Raw genomic sequence first — 17,319 nt, 5'->3', positions numbered from 1 at the left:
AGCTGATGAGATAATGAACACAGCATGGCACAAGGAGCTTCTGAGTCACGAGGCAGTGGCAGGTGCCTGGGTATGGCGGTGTGCTTCTGCAGTGCCAGGCTGAGGTGGCACTGCAGTTCAAGGTTACCCAATGCTACACAGTGAGATCACCTAACTAAAAAGAACTGTATCAGAGAGGTGGGCTGTGTGGTCAGTTGGCTGTGAAAGGCTGAGGAAGTCTGTGTTTTAACATTGGGCTACTGATGCATCAAAACTGGAAATAAGAAAGAAACAAATGGAGTTAGACTACTCAGTGGTCGAGAGCACTGTCTGCTCTTCCAGAGGACCTGGATTTGATTCCCAACACCCACATGGCAGTTTACAACCTTAGTACAGTTTTAGGGGATCCAGATCCCCTCCTGGGCTCTCTGTATACACCAGACACATATGGAGCCTATACACATGCAGGCAAACACACATGCAAAAACAGAGAAACAAGTGAAGGGCTAGAAATATTGAGCTTGTTTTTAAACACGTTGAGTTTGAGGTACTAGTCACTCATCTCGGTGGACACACCCAATAGACAGATAATTGATAGGGTCTGTGGCCATGCCTCTCTGATTGCTCCAGGTCTTGTCAATTTGGGAACTGATCAGAGTCCAGCCTGGAAAGTGAGAGACAGTTTGATAGAAAACAGGCTGCTCAGTGAGAGGTTGACAGGGAAACTATGGATTTAGGATTCACTAGCATGTAAATGATGAGGAATGAGAGAGCCAGTAAAGGGGAATGAGAGCCTGTGGGAGACTGTGGAAGACAGCCGTGGGAGACTCCGTGAGAGACCCCGTGCAAGGTGTTTTGGAGGAGTGCTGGAAGAAAGAAGAAAGGAAGCTAGTCAGAACTAAGACTGCCTGAACTGAGGAAGTCATTTCAGGAAGGAATAGATGTCACTAGTGTCTAAAACCAGAAGTCACAAGATATCATCTGGCTATGCAATTTGGAGGCCCCCTAGCTCTGGGAGTTTGGGACAGAAATGCTTGTATTGAGGTGGCAGTTTGCATCCTGTCCTTGACACTTATCTGATCCTCTGATTGGGAAGGCCATCTCATCTTTGGCTTTTATTTGTAAGGAGGTGGTTAGCTTCTTGTCAGGACTCATTCTGTCATTTGTGGATCACCAGAGGTTCTTCAAGGCCAAAGGCAAGGCCATATGACAGGTCTAAATATCTTTGCTTCAGAGAAACCCTGTCTCGAAAAACCAAAAAAAGAAAACAAAACAAAACAAAAAAAATTCATCAAAAGAAACAGTGTGAAGTGTAAAAAATTGAAAATTGCTGGCTGGCCCATAGGAGCCCTAAGGTATTATCAAGCTGCTAGGGTATGGCAATGCGTACTTGTAATGTCAGAATTTGGGGAGGCTGAGGCAGGAGGTTTGCCAGTTGAGGCCTGCATAGTAAGGCTGACCTTAAAAGGAAAACAAAAATAGGGCTGGTTGCCGGGCGGTGGTGGCGCACGCCTTTAATCCCAGCACTTGGGAGGCAGAGGCAGGTGGATCTTTGTGAGTTCGAGACCAGCCTGGTCTACAGAGCTAGTTCCAGGACAGGCTCCAAAACCACAGAGAAACCCTGTCTCGAAAAACTTAAAAAAAATAAAAAAAATAAAAATAAAATAAAAAAATAGGGCTGGTTGGGCGGATCTCTGGGGGTGCAAGGCCAGCCTGGTCTCCAGAGTGGGCTCCAGGACAGGCACCAAAGCTACATAGACAAACAAAAAAACAAAGCAAAACAAAGAAGAAATAGGGCAGATGAACAAGTAAAACTGCTTGACCACACATGCCTGATGACCCTGAAACTCAACTAAAGGTGGAAGGAGAAAACCGATGCCATGGAGTTGTCCGCTGACATGCACACATGTGCTGTGGCATGAGCATACACTAATACAGAGGAAAAATCATTGTAACTTGTGTTGTTAAGGTTGTAGTAGGTGCTGACTCTGGATTTTATTCAGAGGGCAAAATAGTGTTTGAATATATGTAATAATAAAATAAGTTTTTTACTTATTAGAAATGCAAAATTTCCATCTAAGTAATTTCATCTATTGTCTACCTTGTCAAAACAAAGTTTTATGTATCTTACCAGGTTCTAACTCTGAAGATCTTTTGGAAGAATTGCTCTGCAGCTTGGTGCAGTTAATCACTGATACTCCACTCTTGTAAGTTCTGCCTAAGCCTGGCTTTGTCTTCATTGTATAATGAAAATGATAGCTGAGTGTGCGGAAGAGGGGTGTGTGTGTGTGTGTGTGTGTGTGTGTGTGTGTGTGTGGTTCAGAGGTCAGTAGGTCAGGGTGATTTCCTCAGTTACTGTTCCTTTCCCTTTTCTTTTTTATTTCTTGAGACAGGGTCTCACCATGTAGCTCTGGTTAGCCTAGAACTCCCTGTGTAGACTCAAACTCACAGAGATATACTTGCCTCAGCCTCCTCAGTACTGAAATTAGAGGTGTACACCACTATGCCTAGCTCTCCCTATTTTCTGAGACAGAGTCTGATGGAGGAAGGTCATTGGCTAATAAAGAAACTGCCTTGGCCCATTTGATAGGCCAGCCTTTAGGTGGGTGGAGTAAACAGAACAGAATGCTGGGAGGAAGAGGAAGTGAGCACAGATGCCATGCTCCCCTATCCCGGGCAGATGCGATGAAGCTCTGACCCAGGATGGACGTAGGCTAGAATCTTCCCGGTAAGCGCACCTCGGTGCTACACAGATTATTAGAAATGGGTTAAGAGGCTGAAACTAATGGGCCAGGCAGTGTTTAAATGAATACAATTTGTGTGTTGTTATTTTGGGGCATAAGCTAGCCAGGCGGCCAGGAGCCAGGCTGTGGGAAGAGGCCCGCAGCTCCTACTACAAGAGTCTTTTAAGGACTTGGCTATACTGGCTGGCCAGCAAGCCCCAGTGATCTGTACCAGCACTGGGCTTGGTTGCAGGCATGTGCCACCAAATTAGGATTTGAGGTGGGTGCTACTGTTTTCCCAAGCCCCATGTGGAAGAGCTTGTGAGTTATATAAAGATTATATACCTGTGTCATTATTTTTATCTCTTTTGGTAATATGTAGACTGTTTCTTCCTGTCTTGTTTACTTTTCTATTGATGTGACAAAACACCACAAACAAGGCAGTATATTGGGAAAGAAAGCATGTAATTTTGGGGTCATGGTTCCAGAGGTTAGTAGTGTCTGACCATCCTGGCAGGGGTGTGGGAGTGGGCAGGCAGGCATGGTGCTGGAGCAGGAGCCGGAAGCTCACATATTGAGACAATGACCACGAGGTAGAGAGAGAGCAAACTGGGTGGTGTAGGCTTCTGAAAACTCAAAGCTTGCTCCCAGCAACACGTCTCTTCCAAAAAGACCACACCTCCTAACCCTTCCCAAACAGTTCCAAGAACTGGGGACAAAGCATTCAGATATATATGAGGCTTTGGGGGTTATTCTCACTCAGACTACACCACTGTCAAACATGAGTTTCATGTGAAGGAAGAACGACTAAGTCATTGCGTACTGCTAACAGACGGCTGGCCCAGAATTCCATTAGCTATGTAAGAAGAGATCTCAAGGGTCTCTGTAAACAGTCTGAGGGGAACCGATTGAATCTAGTCTGTGTGGTAGGGAAAGCAAACCGACCACAGAGCATTTTCTTTCCCCCTTGGCTTTGTTTTGGGGCTGTTTTAGAGAGGACAGATTTCTTTTCAGAGTTCTTTGAAGCTAGGTGTGTTCCTTGAGATGTTGTTGGGGAGACTCCCGAGTAACGTTCTTCATAGGGAACTTAGTGGATGAAGAAGTGTATGGTTTTCCTTCTGACAGCGTCTTCCTGTATCCTGGAATCCCGACAAGGTCTTTTGAGCTGTGTGCCCATGCTGGCACCGTGAGCCAGTTGTCTCATAGAAATTTTGCTTTGATGTCACTGAGCTGTTGACCCAAGTCAACAACAGCCATTCCTGTTCCCTCACCCTGGACTTCTCACATGACAGAAATAGACCCTTATTTGTTTATGCTACTGTAACTGGGTTTTGAGCACTACAGCTCAGTGCAGTTCCGATGTACATAAAGATGTCCATTTGAATATCTTGCATATCAACATAGAACCTTCATCTGGTGATGGATGGAGATAGAGACAGAGACCCACATTGGAGCACTGGGCTGAGCTCCCAAGGTCCAAATGAGGAGTAGAAGGAAAGAGAACATGAGCAAGGAAGTCAGGACCGCGAGGGGTGCACCCACCCACTGTGACGATGGGGCTGATCTAATGGGAACTCACCAAGGCCAGCTGGACTGGGACTGATGGAGCATGTGATCAAACCGGACTCTCTGAATGTGGCTGACAAGGAGGGCTGACTGAGAAGCCAAGGACAATAGCACTGGGTTTTGATTCTACTGCATGTACTGGCTGTGTGGGAGTCTAGGCTGTTTGGATGCTCACCTTCCTAGACCTGGATGGAAGGGGAAGGACCTTGGACTTCCCACAGGGCAGGGAACCCTCACTGCTCTTTGAACTGGAGAGGGAGGGGGAGGGGTAATGGGAGGAGAGGGAGGGAAATGGGAGGAAGGGAGGAAGTGAAAATTTATAATAATGATAATAATAAAAGAAAATGAAAAGATGATTAAAAATTAAGGAAAGGAAATGAAAGAAAAAAGAAAGATAATAAAATATCCACTGATACATTTTTTTTTTTAAAAAAATGTCCATTTGTTCTGATCCACTGCTTATCACCCTCTTCATAGCTGAAACTCATCTAGAATCCTTGTTAGGCATTTCTTTCATCATTGCCTCCCTTCATATGCTGACTACCTATTTATGTAATGCAGCCCTTTGGAAGGCCATGAATCTTTGTAATATCTATGACATTCTAGTATCCCTGAAGAACCAATTTTATTACTTTTGAGAATTTACAAAATTGATTGATGTTTGAGGCAAACTCTTTTGTTGTTGTTGTTTGTTTTGTTTTTGAGACAATTTCTCCATGAAGCTCTGGCTTTCCTGGAAGTCACTCTGTAGATCAGGCCAGCCTCAAACTCACAGAGTTCCGCCTGTGTCTGCCTCCCAGTACTGGCATTAAAGGTGTGCATTGCCACCACTGCCACCACCACCCAGCTAAGACAAAATCTGTTATGTTGGCCTTGCTAGTGTCAAATTTCAGTCCTTTGACCTCATCTGTTAGAGTAGCTAGGATGAGAATGTATAATTACATTTTAAAATATGCATATCTACTTATTTATTGTGTGTGTGTGCATGCACATGCTCATGCATCCATGTACGTGGGCATGCTTGTGCCGTAGCACAGGTGTGGAAGTCAAAGGATAACAGGGAGTAAGTTCTCTTCTGCCATGCGGTCTTGAGGACTGACTCAGGCCAACAGGCTCAGTGCTAACTACCTTCACCTCATCCGTCTCTCTGGTCCCAGAGAACACATTTTAAAGGAATTATGTCCATTTATTAGACAGGGTCTCATGTATTCCAGACTGCTCTTGAACTCATTGTGTAGCTGAAGATGACCTTGAACTTCATTTTAAAAAAACTTATATTTTTATTTTGTATGTGTGAGTGTTTTGCCTGCATGTATGTCTATGTACCATGTGTGTGCCTTGCCTGAGAAGACTGGAAGAAGATGTTGGACCCCTGGAGCTGGAGTTCTAGAAGTTTGTGAGCAGCCAAAGTAGATACTAAATACTGAATCTGAATTCTCTGCAAGAACAGCCAGCCAGCCCTCTTAACTGCTGAGCCATCTCTCCAGTCCTGACTTTGAACATTTCTTCTTGCTTCTGTCTTGAGTGCTGAGACTGTATGTCTGTGCCGTCACACCCAATTGTGTGGTGCTGGTAACTGAACAAGGCATGCTAGGCATGCACTCTGCCAGCTATCCTGTGTATCCAGCCATGTAATGGAATTAGGTGGGAATTGGGTTCCTTCCTTCCTTCCTTCCTTCCTTCCTTCCTTCCTTCCTTCCTATCTTTCTTCTTTTGAGACAGGGTTTCTCTGCTGTCCTGGAACTCATTTTGTAGACCAGGCTGGCCTCTAATTCACAGACACCCTCCTGCTTCTGCCTCCCAAGTGCTGGAATTAAAAGCGTGCTCCACCACTGCCCTGCAAGGAATTAGTTTTTAGATAAAGATGTTCTTTAGATAAAGGTGATACATTATCATCGTAAAGTATCAAAACACAGAGGGATGTGGTCAGAAACAGGCTGTTTGCTTCTAGTTCGGAAAGAAAAGACAAGTATTTGTGAGCCAATAGGCTCCTGGGGATATTGTACAGGAATCCACACTTTTGTTAGGGATGGAGAAGTGAGATGCACTGTCGTACTTTGATGTGCACTCTGCAGCCCAGAAGGTGAGCTGAGACAAGTAGACTAACCACCTGGGGAAGGGCATGGGGGATAGCGTTCCCCCAAAGTGCATTGTGATACGCAGAATTGTTCACATGGCTGCCATTTCTTTTTTCTTTTTTTTTCTTTTTTTCTTTTGGTTTTTCGAGACAGGGTTTCTCTGTGGCTTTGGAGCCTGTCCTGGAACTAGCTCTTGTAGCCCAGGTTGGTCTCGAGCTCACAGAGATCCGCCTGCCTCTGCCTCCCGAGTGCTGGGGTTAAAGGCGTGCGCCACCACCGCCCGGCCACATGGCTGCCATTTCTCTCTTTGTTTTGAATAGAATTTTAATATTGCTTAGGATGGCAGTGTAAGCCCAGTTTACCGTTTCTAGATATGGCGGTAACTCTTTGTAGCCATGTCACATGGTTTGGGCCCTTGCAGAGATACATAAGCAGGTGTTGTCACCTCACAGAGCACGCACATTTTAAGACCTTTATTTTGTACTCCGCCCTCTTCCTACTTGGAATATGAAGGCAATGCTCATACTGTACTGAACTATGGGTAAGATTGTCACTTGTAAAGACTAGTCTCTTAGGAACAGGAGCTATTAGTAATATTACAAGATTGCCATGAGTGCTCAGTGTCTCTTATTTCTTCTTATGTGAGAAAAACAAATTCCTCTCTTGGTTAAGCCACTGCAGTTAGACGTCTGATATATATATATATATATATATATATATATATATATATATATATATATATTCAGATGGTGTAGAGAATCCATATTTTGCCTACTCTTTTCTAATTGTGTTAAGCTAAATTTTTTTTATGTTTCTGATTTAATTTTTAAAATTATACTTTAACCAGGTCTGGTGACATATGCCCATAGCACTTGGGAGGCTAAGGCAGGAAGATGGTGAATTAATGGACAGCCTGAGCTACATAATGAGTTCCAGATCAGCCTAGGATACATAGTGAGAGTCAGTCTGAAACAAACAAAAAATTAGGCCTTTAATAACATTTGTTTTCATTGCAGAGTACCAGCAGTTGAATGTATGTGGTCTTTTGTTGTGCTGAAGTTAGTGAGAGGGAAGGTAGTAAATATGTTAGTAATAAATGGGCTGTGACTGTGCATGGAGCAGCTGTCAGAGGAGCAGACAGTGTTGCAGTCTGTCGAACAGGCAGTGTTTTAATGTGTTTATACTTTTTAAATGAACTGAAAATGCACAGGCAGCCAGATGTCTTGTGTTATGTATACTCAGCTCTAACCAGCTGCTGAAACAATTTCTTATGATTTAATGTCCTTGGAACTCCATCTTACAAGAAAGTTTGTCTTGGTTACAGTTGCCATGTGAAAGCAACTACTCTGTAAGTGTTTGATCTACCCCAACTGCACGGCAGCATCTGAGACCAGCTTGTAAGTTAAGGTGGATGTTAACATGGAAACGGGAAGAGCTCTCGGCTCCTGAGCATCATCGCTCTCGCTGTACTGCTTTACAGTTGCTCTTGGCTTACCTGTGTTGTATTAGCAGGAGAATCATTAGAAATCTAATTTTAGTAGCCATGTAGAGTAATTTCAAACTAGCTTAAATCTTTCCTTATGAGACTCTATTAAATCATTCTGTTAAAATTGAAAACAAAGTGATTACCACGACTAACATACTTGATTTATGTGTGTGCATGTATGGCACATATTTATTTAGATGTTTATAATTTAACTTATCCCCCCCCCCCCCCCCAACAGCTCTTGTGTTCTCTAACTCCAATTTCTGGTGTAGCTGAGGCAAGTGGTAAAGTTCTGAACCACTTGCCCTCAACACCTGTTGATTACAGGTGTACACTACAGTACCTGGTTTGTGTAAACTAGTAAATGATTCTTTATTAGAAACAGGCTCAAGCTAAGCCTGGAGGTCCAGTTCCTAGTCAGGAGGCTGAAGCAGGAGGATCTTAGGTTTATGACTTGATGTGGGAGTGTCATATATCAATCTGTTGATTTCATTGGTTAAGCAATAAAGAAACTGCTTTGGCCCTGATAGGTTAAAACATAGGTGGGAGGAGTAAACAGAACAGAATGCTGGGAGAAAGAAGCTGAGTCAGGGAGTTGCCATGATTCTTCCACTCCAGACAGACGCAGGTTAAGATCATTCCTGGTAAGCCAGCTCGTGGGCTACACAGATTAATAGAAATGGGCTAGATCGATATGTAAGAGCTAGCCAATAAGAAACTGAAACTAATGGGTCAGGCAGTGTTTAAAAGAATACAGTTTCCGTGTAATTATTTCGGGTAAAGTTAGCCGTGCGGGCGGCCTGGTGCCGAGGACGCAGCCCGCTGCTCCTATTACTACAATGACTTGCCTAGGGTATAGATTAAGTTCAAGGCTGGCCTGAAGAATTTACTGAGTTCTCTCAAAATAAAAACTAAAAGGAGGACTAGGGAAATAGCTCAGTGGGAAAGTGTTCCTAGTACTCACAAGGCCCCAGCCCGAGATCCTGGGACATCAGCCGAACATTGAGATAAACTTTGTAGAAGTTCACTGCAGTGAATGTTGGAATTTTTAAAAAATGTTTTCACTAAGGATGAACATTTTATCAGCAAGTTTGTGATAACACTTCAAGAACTAGTGGCTTAATTATGTTAATAAAATAGCTTAGAAGTCAATCTTTTTAAAAAGGTTTTCATTTATTCTTTGGGAATTTCATATAATATCCTTTGATCATATTCATTTTCCTCTTCCAACTGTCCCTAGGTCCTAGCCACCTCTCTACCAATCCAGGTTTCCCCTTCTTTTACTACTACTAATAAGAATTAAAGAACAAAAGCAAAACCCATGAAGTCTAGTTTGTGCTGGCCAGCTGCTCCTGGACCATGTGGCTGCCCTGGAGTGAGGTATATACCAAGTGTAACTCCACTGAAGAGAACTGACTTTTCCTCTCCCAGCATCAATCAGGTGTCATTGGCTCCTTGGCTAGGGGTGGACCTGTGGAGACACCTCATATCCAAGCTGGAACAGAGACATAGTGATTCTCAGTGGTTAGGTGAGGCCTTTGAAGAAGCTAAAGCCATCTGGATAGGGACATCTCTGAATTCAACGAGGTATTTGTAGAATCAGGGGTGCCTTAGACTGATTGTAGCAGGTCTGGGAACTTATGTCTAGAAAAGCTGTGTTGTTTGAAAGACACTAACGTTAGCGGATTGAACTTCAGTTGTGTTTCAGATTCCAGCTTAAGATACAGCAATAGAAAGTGCAGGGCTTTTCCTCTCAACTCCGCTGTGGAATTTAAGGAGATTTGAACCTAATTGTTTAGATTGTAAAATCCAGTACCTCAACAAGATTTCTGAAATGTAACAGTTATGAATGCACGTTTATCGAGACCGTAGTCTTGAGATATTACATTGTGAAAATCCAAGTATTGAAGATGTTTTCTGCTGACAGTGAGAGTAATAGATGGTTTGTTGTTTTTGAGACAGGGTCTTATAGTGTGGCCCTGGCTAGCCTGAAACTGTTGTATAGACCAGGCTTGTCTTGAATTCAAAGAGGTCCTCCTGCTTCTGCCTTTCAGTTGCTTGGATTAAAGGCACGTGCTACCATACCTGGCTTATAAGTGGCTCCCTTATGAAGTCTTCAGTTGTCAATAAGAATGAAGGCATTGAGATGCCCATAGTTGGGGGTCAAGGATACAACTCTGGAGATAATGTCTTGAGTCCTGCATGTTGATTCACAAACACTTCCCCAAAACCAGTTTCAGTAGAGGGCAGGAACTGACTTAAGTAGGTCAGCAATTAAATTTCAAGTGCTACGCATTAAAATCTTGCACGACTTTCTGGATGGACTAGGAATTTAAGACATTATAAGCATTGTTCAAGATTATAGAGCCGATCGTTCATTATTCAGTAGTTTCCTCTTACCTACAATTTTACTCTCTTTGGTTTTAATTATTGTAGTCAACCAAACCCAACACCCACCCATCAGTTTTGTTGTTCTTTTTGATAATACATATTTGGTTAGGTTTATACCCAAGGATTTTATTTTTTATGTGTATTGATGAGCATATACACCATGGTTTCTTAGTTCACTGAACTTTTTAGTAGTGTCTGCTCAGAGGACTGTGTCTTTCCTTCTGCCTCCTTCCAGTTCTCCCTTGCTGTATCTTTTTCACTGTTTAAATTATTATTCTTAAATTGCTCTTACAGAATTAGAGAGTAGTGGGGCTGGAGAGATGGCCCAGAGGCTAAGAGCACCGACTGCTCTTCCAGAGGTCCTGAGTTCATTTCCTAGCAGGCACATGGCGGCTCACAACCATCTATTTTTTTTTTTTTTTTTTTTGGTTTTTCGAGACAGGGTTTCTCTGTGGCTTTGGAGCCTGTCCTGGAACTAGCTCTGTAGACCAGGCTGGTCTCGAACTCACAGAGATCCGCCTGCCTCTGCCTCCCGAGTGCTGGGATTAAAGGCGTGCGCCACCATCGCCCGGCAGACAACCATCTATAAATGAGATCTGGTGCCCTCTTCTAGCGTACAGGCATGCATGCAGGCAGAACACTGCATACATAGTAAATAAATTGTAAAAAAAAAAAATGAGAGTAGTGATTACCAGAGGCTAGGAGGGAAGGGGCAGGAAGAGTAAAGAAGGATAGGTTAAGGAGTGAAAACATACAGTGATCTATCCTAGAATTCTTTAGCATCTCAAAGAAGAGAGAATTTCTAATGTTTCTAGGAGATAATCATTTGATCATTACACATTATGTACATCTCAAAAAATATCGTCATAGCCCATGAATCTGTATGAACTTCATGAGCCAACTAGAAATCAAAGAGATGAGACTCTCCAGGAAATTACTCTTCTCAGTTCCAGAAGTCAGAAATAGAAGTGACACTGGGCAGGAGGCGTCCCTTTGCATTTGTTGTCAGCAGTGAGGTTGGGATCTGTTTACCTCATCCCCTTTGTTTTCTGTAAGATCATGTTTCATTGTGTGCCTCATCACTCTGTCTCAGCTTCCCAAGTGATGTGTTTGGAGCAGATGCCTCCAAGGCCGGCTACTGTCACTTTGTCTGTGTGTTGAACTTGTTTCAAGATGATTGGTGATTAAACATTCAAAGGAGTTACATGTATATAGTACCAGTTCTTTGAAAAACTGTAGAAATTATAGATAAATGTGTTTCTCTGGCTTGCCCCCTAAATTTTTATGGGGTACAGAGATGTCATGTAAGGTGGTTGATGAAGATAATGATGGCAATTCTGAAAGTAGGTAAGACCTGACTCCTGAGGAGACTGTTATGTAGGGTCTGGAGACTTAGTTCATGGTAGAGTACACACTTAAGAAGAGAGGTGACCCTGGGTTTAATACCTGGCACAAAGTATCACCATCATGCCAGTGTCTGAAATATATAACACTGCTTTTTATTCTCTCCTTTTAGAATATCCATGTTGGCCCAAGTAGCTATTTCTACATTTTCATCTTGTTCATTTGAACTTGTCAGTTGTTTTTATTAAACTTATGTTCCATTTACAGTACCATGAGGTTTCTGACCAACAGTAAGTCAAAGGAGCATGTTTTTTCCTTCTGTGCTCATTAACTTTGCCCTTAGCCAACACTAACACCATTTCATGATGGCTTTTGTCTTTGTCCAAGTGTCCCACTCTGCCCCAGCAGAGCAGCACAAGGTCATGGCTCCTGTCTCCTTTTTTTGCACATGAAATTAGTTACTTGCTCCAGCAGTAGTTTGCTGTAGGACATTTCCAGACCAGATGGTGGAAAGTTCTTGGGAAACTATGGCAGCCAAAGCAGCGCTTTGGCTCTCTAAAGTTGACTTTGTTTTGGCAATTGTGTAATGAAAATCTTCTGAAGATTATACAAGGACTCAAAACAAGAAAGATCTGTTGGCATAAAACATTTTTCAATTTTGAAAAATCACTCCACTCAGCATGGTAGAATTTTGGTTCCTTTCAAGTACTGGCCTCTTGGACTCATTTCCCTGATGATTTGGCATTTAGAATAGCTCAATTAATATTTTAAATTTTGTTACTATAGAAATTTAACATTGCCTCAAGTTTCCTTTTTTTCTTTTTAGCATTATCTATAGAGTAGGAAATGACATCAGAGCTCACATTGCCTAGTGATTGCAGGTTAATCTATAGAGTTAGTTAACCACATTTGTATCAGGATTATTGTAATAATTACATTTTTTAAAGATAGGCTTTGAGCTCACTGTGTAGTTTATGCTTAGTTTGAATTCGCAGTTCCTCTCTCTTTTCTCTCCAAGTGTGGATTTGTAGGCATGTGTCACCATGCCAAACTTGTATTAGGATATCTACATACATACTTACACACACACACACACACACACACACACACACACACACGGGGGGGGGCAATTTGATGCTAAAATTTAAATGTAAAGGCAAAGAGCCTAGATCATTAAGAAATAAAAAGAGAGATTCCCTGTAGTCAGGCTTTCTTTGTACTGCCAGCTCCCAAATAATGACACAGAGACTTCATTAATGCCACAGAACTTGGCCTTAGCTTAGGTTTGTTCCCAACCATCTCTTAAACTTAATGCATTTATAGTAATCTACGTTCTGCCACATGGCTTGTTACCTCTGCTCAGTACCATGCATCCCAGTTCCTCCATGTCTGGATAGTGAATTCTGCTTCTTCTTCCCAGAGTTCCTATCTCTTCCAGGAAGCCCCACCTATAATCTCCTGCCTAGCTATTGGTCGTTCAGCTCTTTATTAAACCATCAGAAGGTGTCTTGGCCGAGAAACATCCTCACAGTATACAAAAAGATTATTCCACAACAATTCTATCTTCACTGCTGGGACGACTCTTGACTGACTAGGGAAGTTTTTTCTTGCAATCTAAAGATAGTAGAAAGTGATAAATACGATATTTTATCTATCCCCAAACTGGCAGCTGCTAATTGTTAAACTGAAAGCATATTTTGTTGTGGTGGAGTTTTTCCTTTCCTTTCCTCTCCTCTCCCCTCCCCTCCCCTCCCCTCCCCTCCCTTTCCTTTCTTTCTTTTCTTTTTGAGACAAGGTTTCTCTGTAGCATTGGACTTGTAGACCAGGCTGGTCTCGAACTCACAGAGATCCATCTGCCTCTCTCCTGAGTGCTGGGATTAAAGGGTGCACCACCACCACCTGGCTAATTTTTTTTTTACCTTTAGCACAAGGTGTGGTCTTAATACCAAAGAGCCAGTATAAGCAGCTCATTAATATCACACTTTTGGGGGTAATATTCCTAAATAGTTTTTTGTTATCTCTGTTTTGACACAGTTGAAAGTACCTGTAATTGGGCCCATTACTAATAGCCTTTGTTGTCTTGTGCAGCCAGTATCCTGTTTTATCCTTTAACTGTCCAGTAAAGTGAGTGAGAAAACAAAAGAAGGAATCTTACGTTAGCTAAGTTTTTTGTATCCAGTTAAACTGCTGTTTTCAAGACACTGGTATAACAATCTGTGATGCCCAGTAAGAGCCAGTGTGTGATCAACTTATTTATGAGTGGGGCCAGTGGCAAGTTTTGTCCATTACGAACCTGGAGGATCCTTTAAGCTTTGGAAGAGTAGGGGAACATGGTGACTAGCAGCAGTAATAGGCAGGTAGTGCATTTTAGCTGTATGTATTCTCGAATCCTGTTTCCTTAATGGCTGCTCTAAAGATTTTTCAATTTACTCCAAGGTTTTTTCCCCAGGTGGACAAAACTTAGATTTGGTTGAATTATTTTGATTCAAAGTTAAAAAAACCACAAAACCCAAACCAAACCCAAAAACTGGTCCAGTGGTTCTCAACCTGTGGGTTATGACCTTTTTGGTGGTGGAATGACCCTTTCACAGGGATTGCATATCAGATATTTACATCACAATTCATAACAGTAGAAAAATTAAAGTTATGAAGTAGCGATGAGATAATCTTGGTTATGGACCACTGCAGCACGAGGAGCTGTGTTAAAGGGTCTCGGCATTAGGAAGGCTGAGCACCGCTGCTCTAGTCATTTTTACTACTATTTATGGTAGAAAATGGATTCAATGAGTGCATGGACTGCCTTGCCCCAGCCTTGCTTCATGGAATAATTATTTTTGCTGTTGCTACTAGTTCTGTTGCTGTGTCCCCAGGAGTCCAGTGAATTTTTATACAGAATGCTGGCTTATGAAATAGGATTTGGAAGCTGAAAGTTTGAGATATTTTTTGTCCACCAGTGAAATTTTGTTTTGGTAACACAAAATAATATTAATTTTTCTCTGTAGCTGTGAGCATACTAGGGATGACAATCCAACAAATTCATGATTCTTTATTGCCAGCTTACTTTGTGTGCAAGGGCTAGCATGCTAACAGGACACCAGTGGTAGCTGCAGGCTGTGACTGAGGATGAGAGTGAGTGCGCCAAGATGCTTGGATGTACAACTCCGTGCAGAAAGCCGAGTGCGCTAGTGTGTTAGCCAGAGTGCAGTGTGTTTCTTATACACTGGGTATTTAAACAGAAATTTCAGTAGACTCGGAGGTGAAGCCCTGTTGCCTCTCATCTGATGGGAGAGCAGCCTAAGCAGGAGAGAGCAGATGCGGTGTCCTGAGCTGGGCCCGTGCTCAGGTATCCAAGTAGGCCCGTCAAGCTGGAGGTGAAGGGGCAAGAACAGAGGCGATGCCGTAGGAAGTTAGGGTACTCTGCTACAAGTCAGAGAGTCTTGGAGGGTGAGTTAGGGACTCTCTTCTTAATAAGGTGAGTAGCTACTGGTAGTCACAATCTTTAGTTAAATACTTTCAGCTGAGGGTGGAAATTCCATCATAGTGGGGGCGGGGAGGGCAGAGGTGGGAGGATTATGAGCTGGAGGCTATCTTGGGTTACATAGAGAATTCAAGGCTGGAGAGTTGGCCCAGCCATTAAAGGCTAGGCTCACAACCAAAAGTATAAGAGAGTTCAACAGCTATAGGTTTTAAAGAGTGTCTTGCTGTATAACCCTGGCTGGCCTGGAACTTTCTGTGTAGACCAAACTGTCATCAAACTTGTAGTGGTACTCCTGCCTCCTCCTATGACAGCTGAGCTACCTAAGGGTTCTTTTGCCCTACCCAGATGGGGTGGTGGGCAGGCAAGCTAAGATGCTGGTCTCTAGCAGCCTTGGTCCCTGTCCCTCTGTTTGACCGCAGCAGGTGGCAACGAGGCAGGTGGAAGCAACGTCAAGTGGCGCCCTCTAGTGTTACAGCCCCATGCCAGTCTTGTGTCGAGAGACCCTTAGCCTTACAAATGTCCTATGCTTGCCTTGGTATCAGACCTGTGGCTCCTGGCAGACACCATTATTACAGCTCTTGTGTTGAGATCTGAGACCCTTGCCCTGATGTTTGCCAGCTTTCCAGGATTCCTTTGGCAGGTAGGGCTTCAGTTCTCTTCCCTTCTCTGCTCTCTTGTCTCTGCTTTCACTTCCCTTCCTGCTCTGGCTGCACTGAAATTGTTGAGTGCACCGTCAGCTGGCGATTGGTCTTCTGTTGGGACACCATTCAGTGGAGAACTGGGGCCCAGTAAGGGCTGTTCAGGAACTGGGCATGGCCTATGCTGGGACAGCTCAGGTGCAGGCAGTGGGTGCCTACAGGTAGGTCAGGTCACGCTGTGTCTTCAGCCTTCTAGCAGCTTCTTCAGTGCGGGAGGAGCCTGTGCTGTGTGTGCTGGGAAGCCAGGCTAGAGCTGGGGTTGGGTGGCAAGTGAACTGTTTGAGAGAGCAGTGCTGGCCATGGGAGGCAAGGTGCCAGCTTGGGGGTCCTGGGACTACCCAGCCTCTTTAGTTGTCAAGCCATTAGTGGATGCTTTTGAGCTTAGTAGGGACTGCGTTGGGTGCTATCAGTTCCTAGTGCAGGCCTCTTGGGGTTCCGCCCTCCTGTGTGTTCTTCAGCTGTCAAGTCTGTGGTGCCAGACTTCCAGTCTCATTTTCCAGTGCTGAAGTTGCTGCTACTCTCCTCAGCGATACCTCTGTCCTGTGCCATCTCTGCCGCTACTACAGAAAGTGAGCAAGGAAAGAGTCCTCCAGAGTATTGACCTGGTATAACACCAGGGGAGATAGCATGGGAGAGGGTGAGCCTATCCACTAACTGAACCTCTGCAGCCTGCTTATGTAGCTGGAGCAGGGCGCTTGGGCCAATCACAGCCTTGTCTCTAGCACTGCAGTCATGAAAGCCTGTGTGTTGTCCACTCTTGGCATTGCCCGCACTCCCCGTAGACCCTCCCTCAGGGAAAGTGCTCCTCCCATGGGAGAAATGCTTCATCAGGCTGTGATTGTTTATCTACTACCAACTGTTTGAAAGAGCCCAGCAACCAGTGTGCTCGGCTGCAGTCTTGGCCATAGTTGTGGTAAGGCTTCTGTGGCACATTGAAGGCAGCTGGTGCTGGTGCAGGGGTGGTCTTTCTGGCTGTTAGAGCAGTCCTTTTCTCATGGCGGCTCTGGCAGCAAGAGAAAGCCCAGGAGCTGTTAATGGAGCCCTGTCCAAACAGGGTCCTTACTTTCGTACAGGGAGTGAACGTCAGAAAGATATATTTTGTTTGTTCCTCCTCACCTTTTCCAATTCAGAACGGCATTTTGACTTACGTGTGCTGTGGAGTGACCATCTAGTCTGTGGCATTTGAAACGGCTCAATGCCTGCACGCACCTGCAGCCTTTTTAAACCAGGTTCTCAGCAGTCCACACCCAGGCTGCCTGCAGCTTACCTGCCTGGAAGTAACCTGTGTCTCTGTATCGTTTCTGTATTGCTGTGTAAGAATGACCCTATCTGAGTCCAGTATGCCTGCCTGTAATCTCAGTATTTAAGGGGACGAGGCAGGAGGATTACTGTGAATTTGAGACTAGCCTGGGATACATAGTTTAGGGTTTACCTAGGCTGTATAATGAATCCTCGTCTAAAAAAAACTGAAAGCCCAACAGTGACCCAAATGTCCAGTATTAGTGGACAATTTTTATTTTCTCAGAGGTTTGAGTAGAGCTTAACCTGTTACTTCTGACTTGTTTCTCAAGAGATT

General features: G+C 43.8%; 1 protein-coding gene across 2 annotated transcripts in view; it reads left to right on the top strand.

Moving 5' to 3' along the window:
- Dym (dymeclin) overlaps positions 1 to 17,319 on the top strand; it is a 262,580-nt gene that overhangs the window by 40,534 nt on the left and 204,727 nt on the right. For both annotated transcript variants that reach the window (XM_041639282.1, XM_041639281.1), the window contains one exon: positions 2,114 to 2,186. In XM_041639282.1, the coding sequence (XP_041495216.1) occupies positions 2,114 to 2,186 (73 nt within the window). The remainder of the gene's footprint in view (positions 1 to 2,113; positions 2,187 to 17,319) is intronic.

This window comes from Microtus oregoni, unplaced genomic scaffold, assembly GCF_018167655.1.
Source record: "Microtus oregoni isolate MIOR12 unplaced genomic scaffold, Mior012 000057F_ref0000458, whole genome shotgun sequence".
NCBI lineage: Eukaryota > Metazoa > Chordata > Mammalia > Rodentia > Cricetidae > Microtus > Microtus oregoni.
Note: the sequence above shows the minus strand (reverse complement) of the source record. Positions and strands in the feature narration are given on the sequence as shown.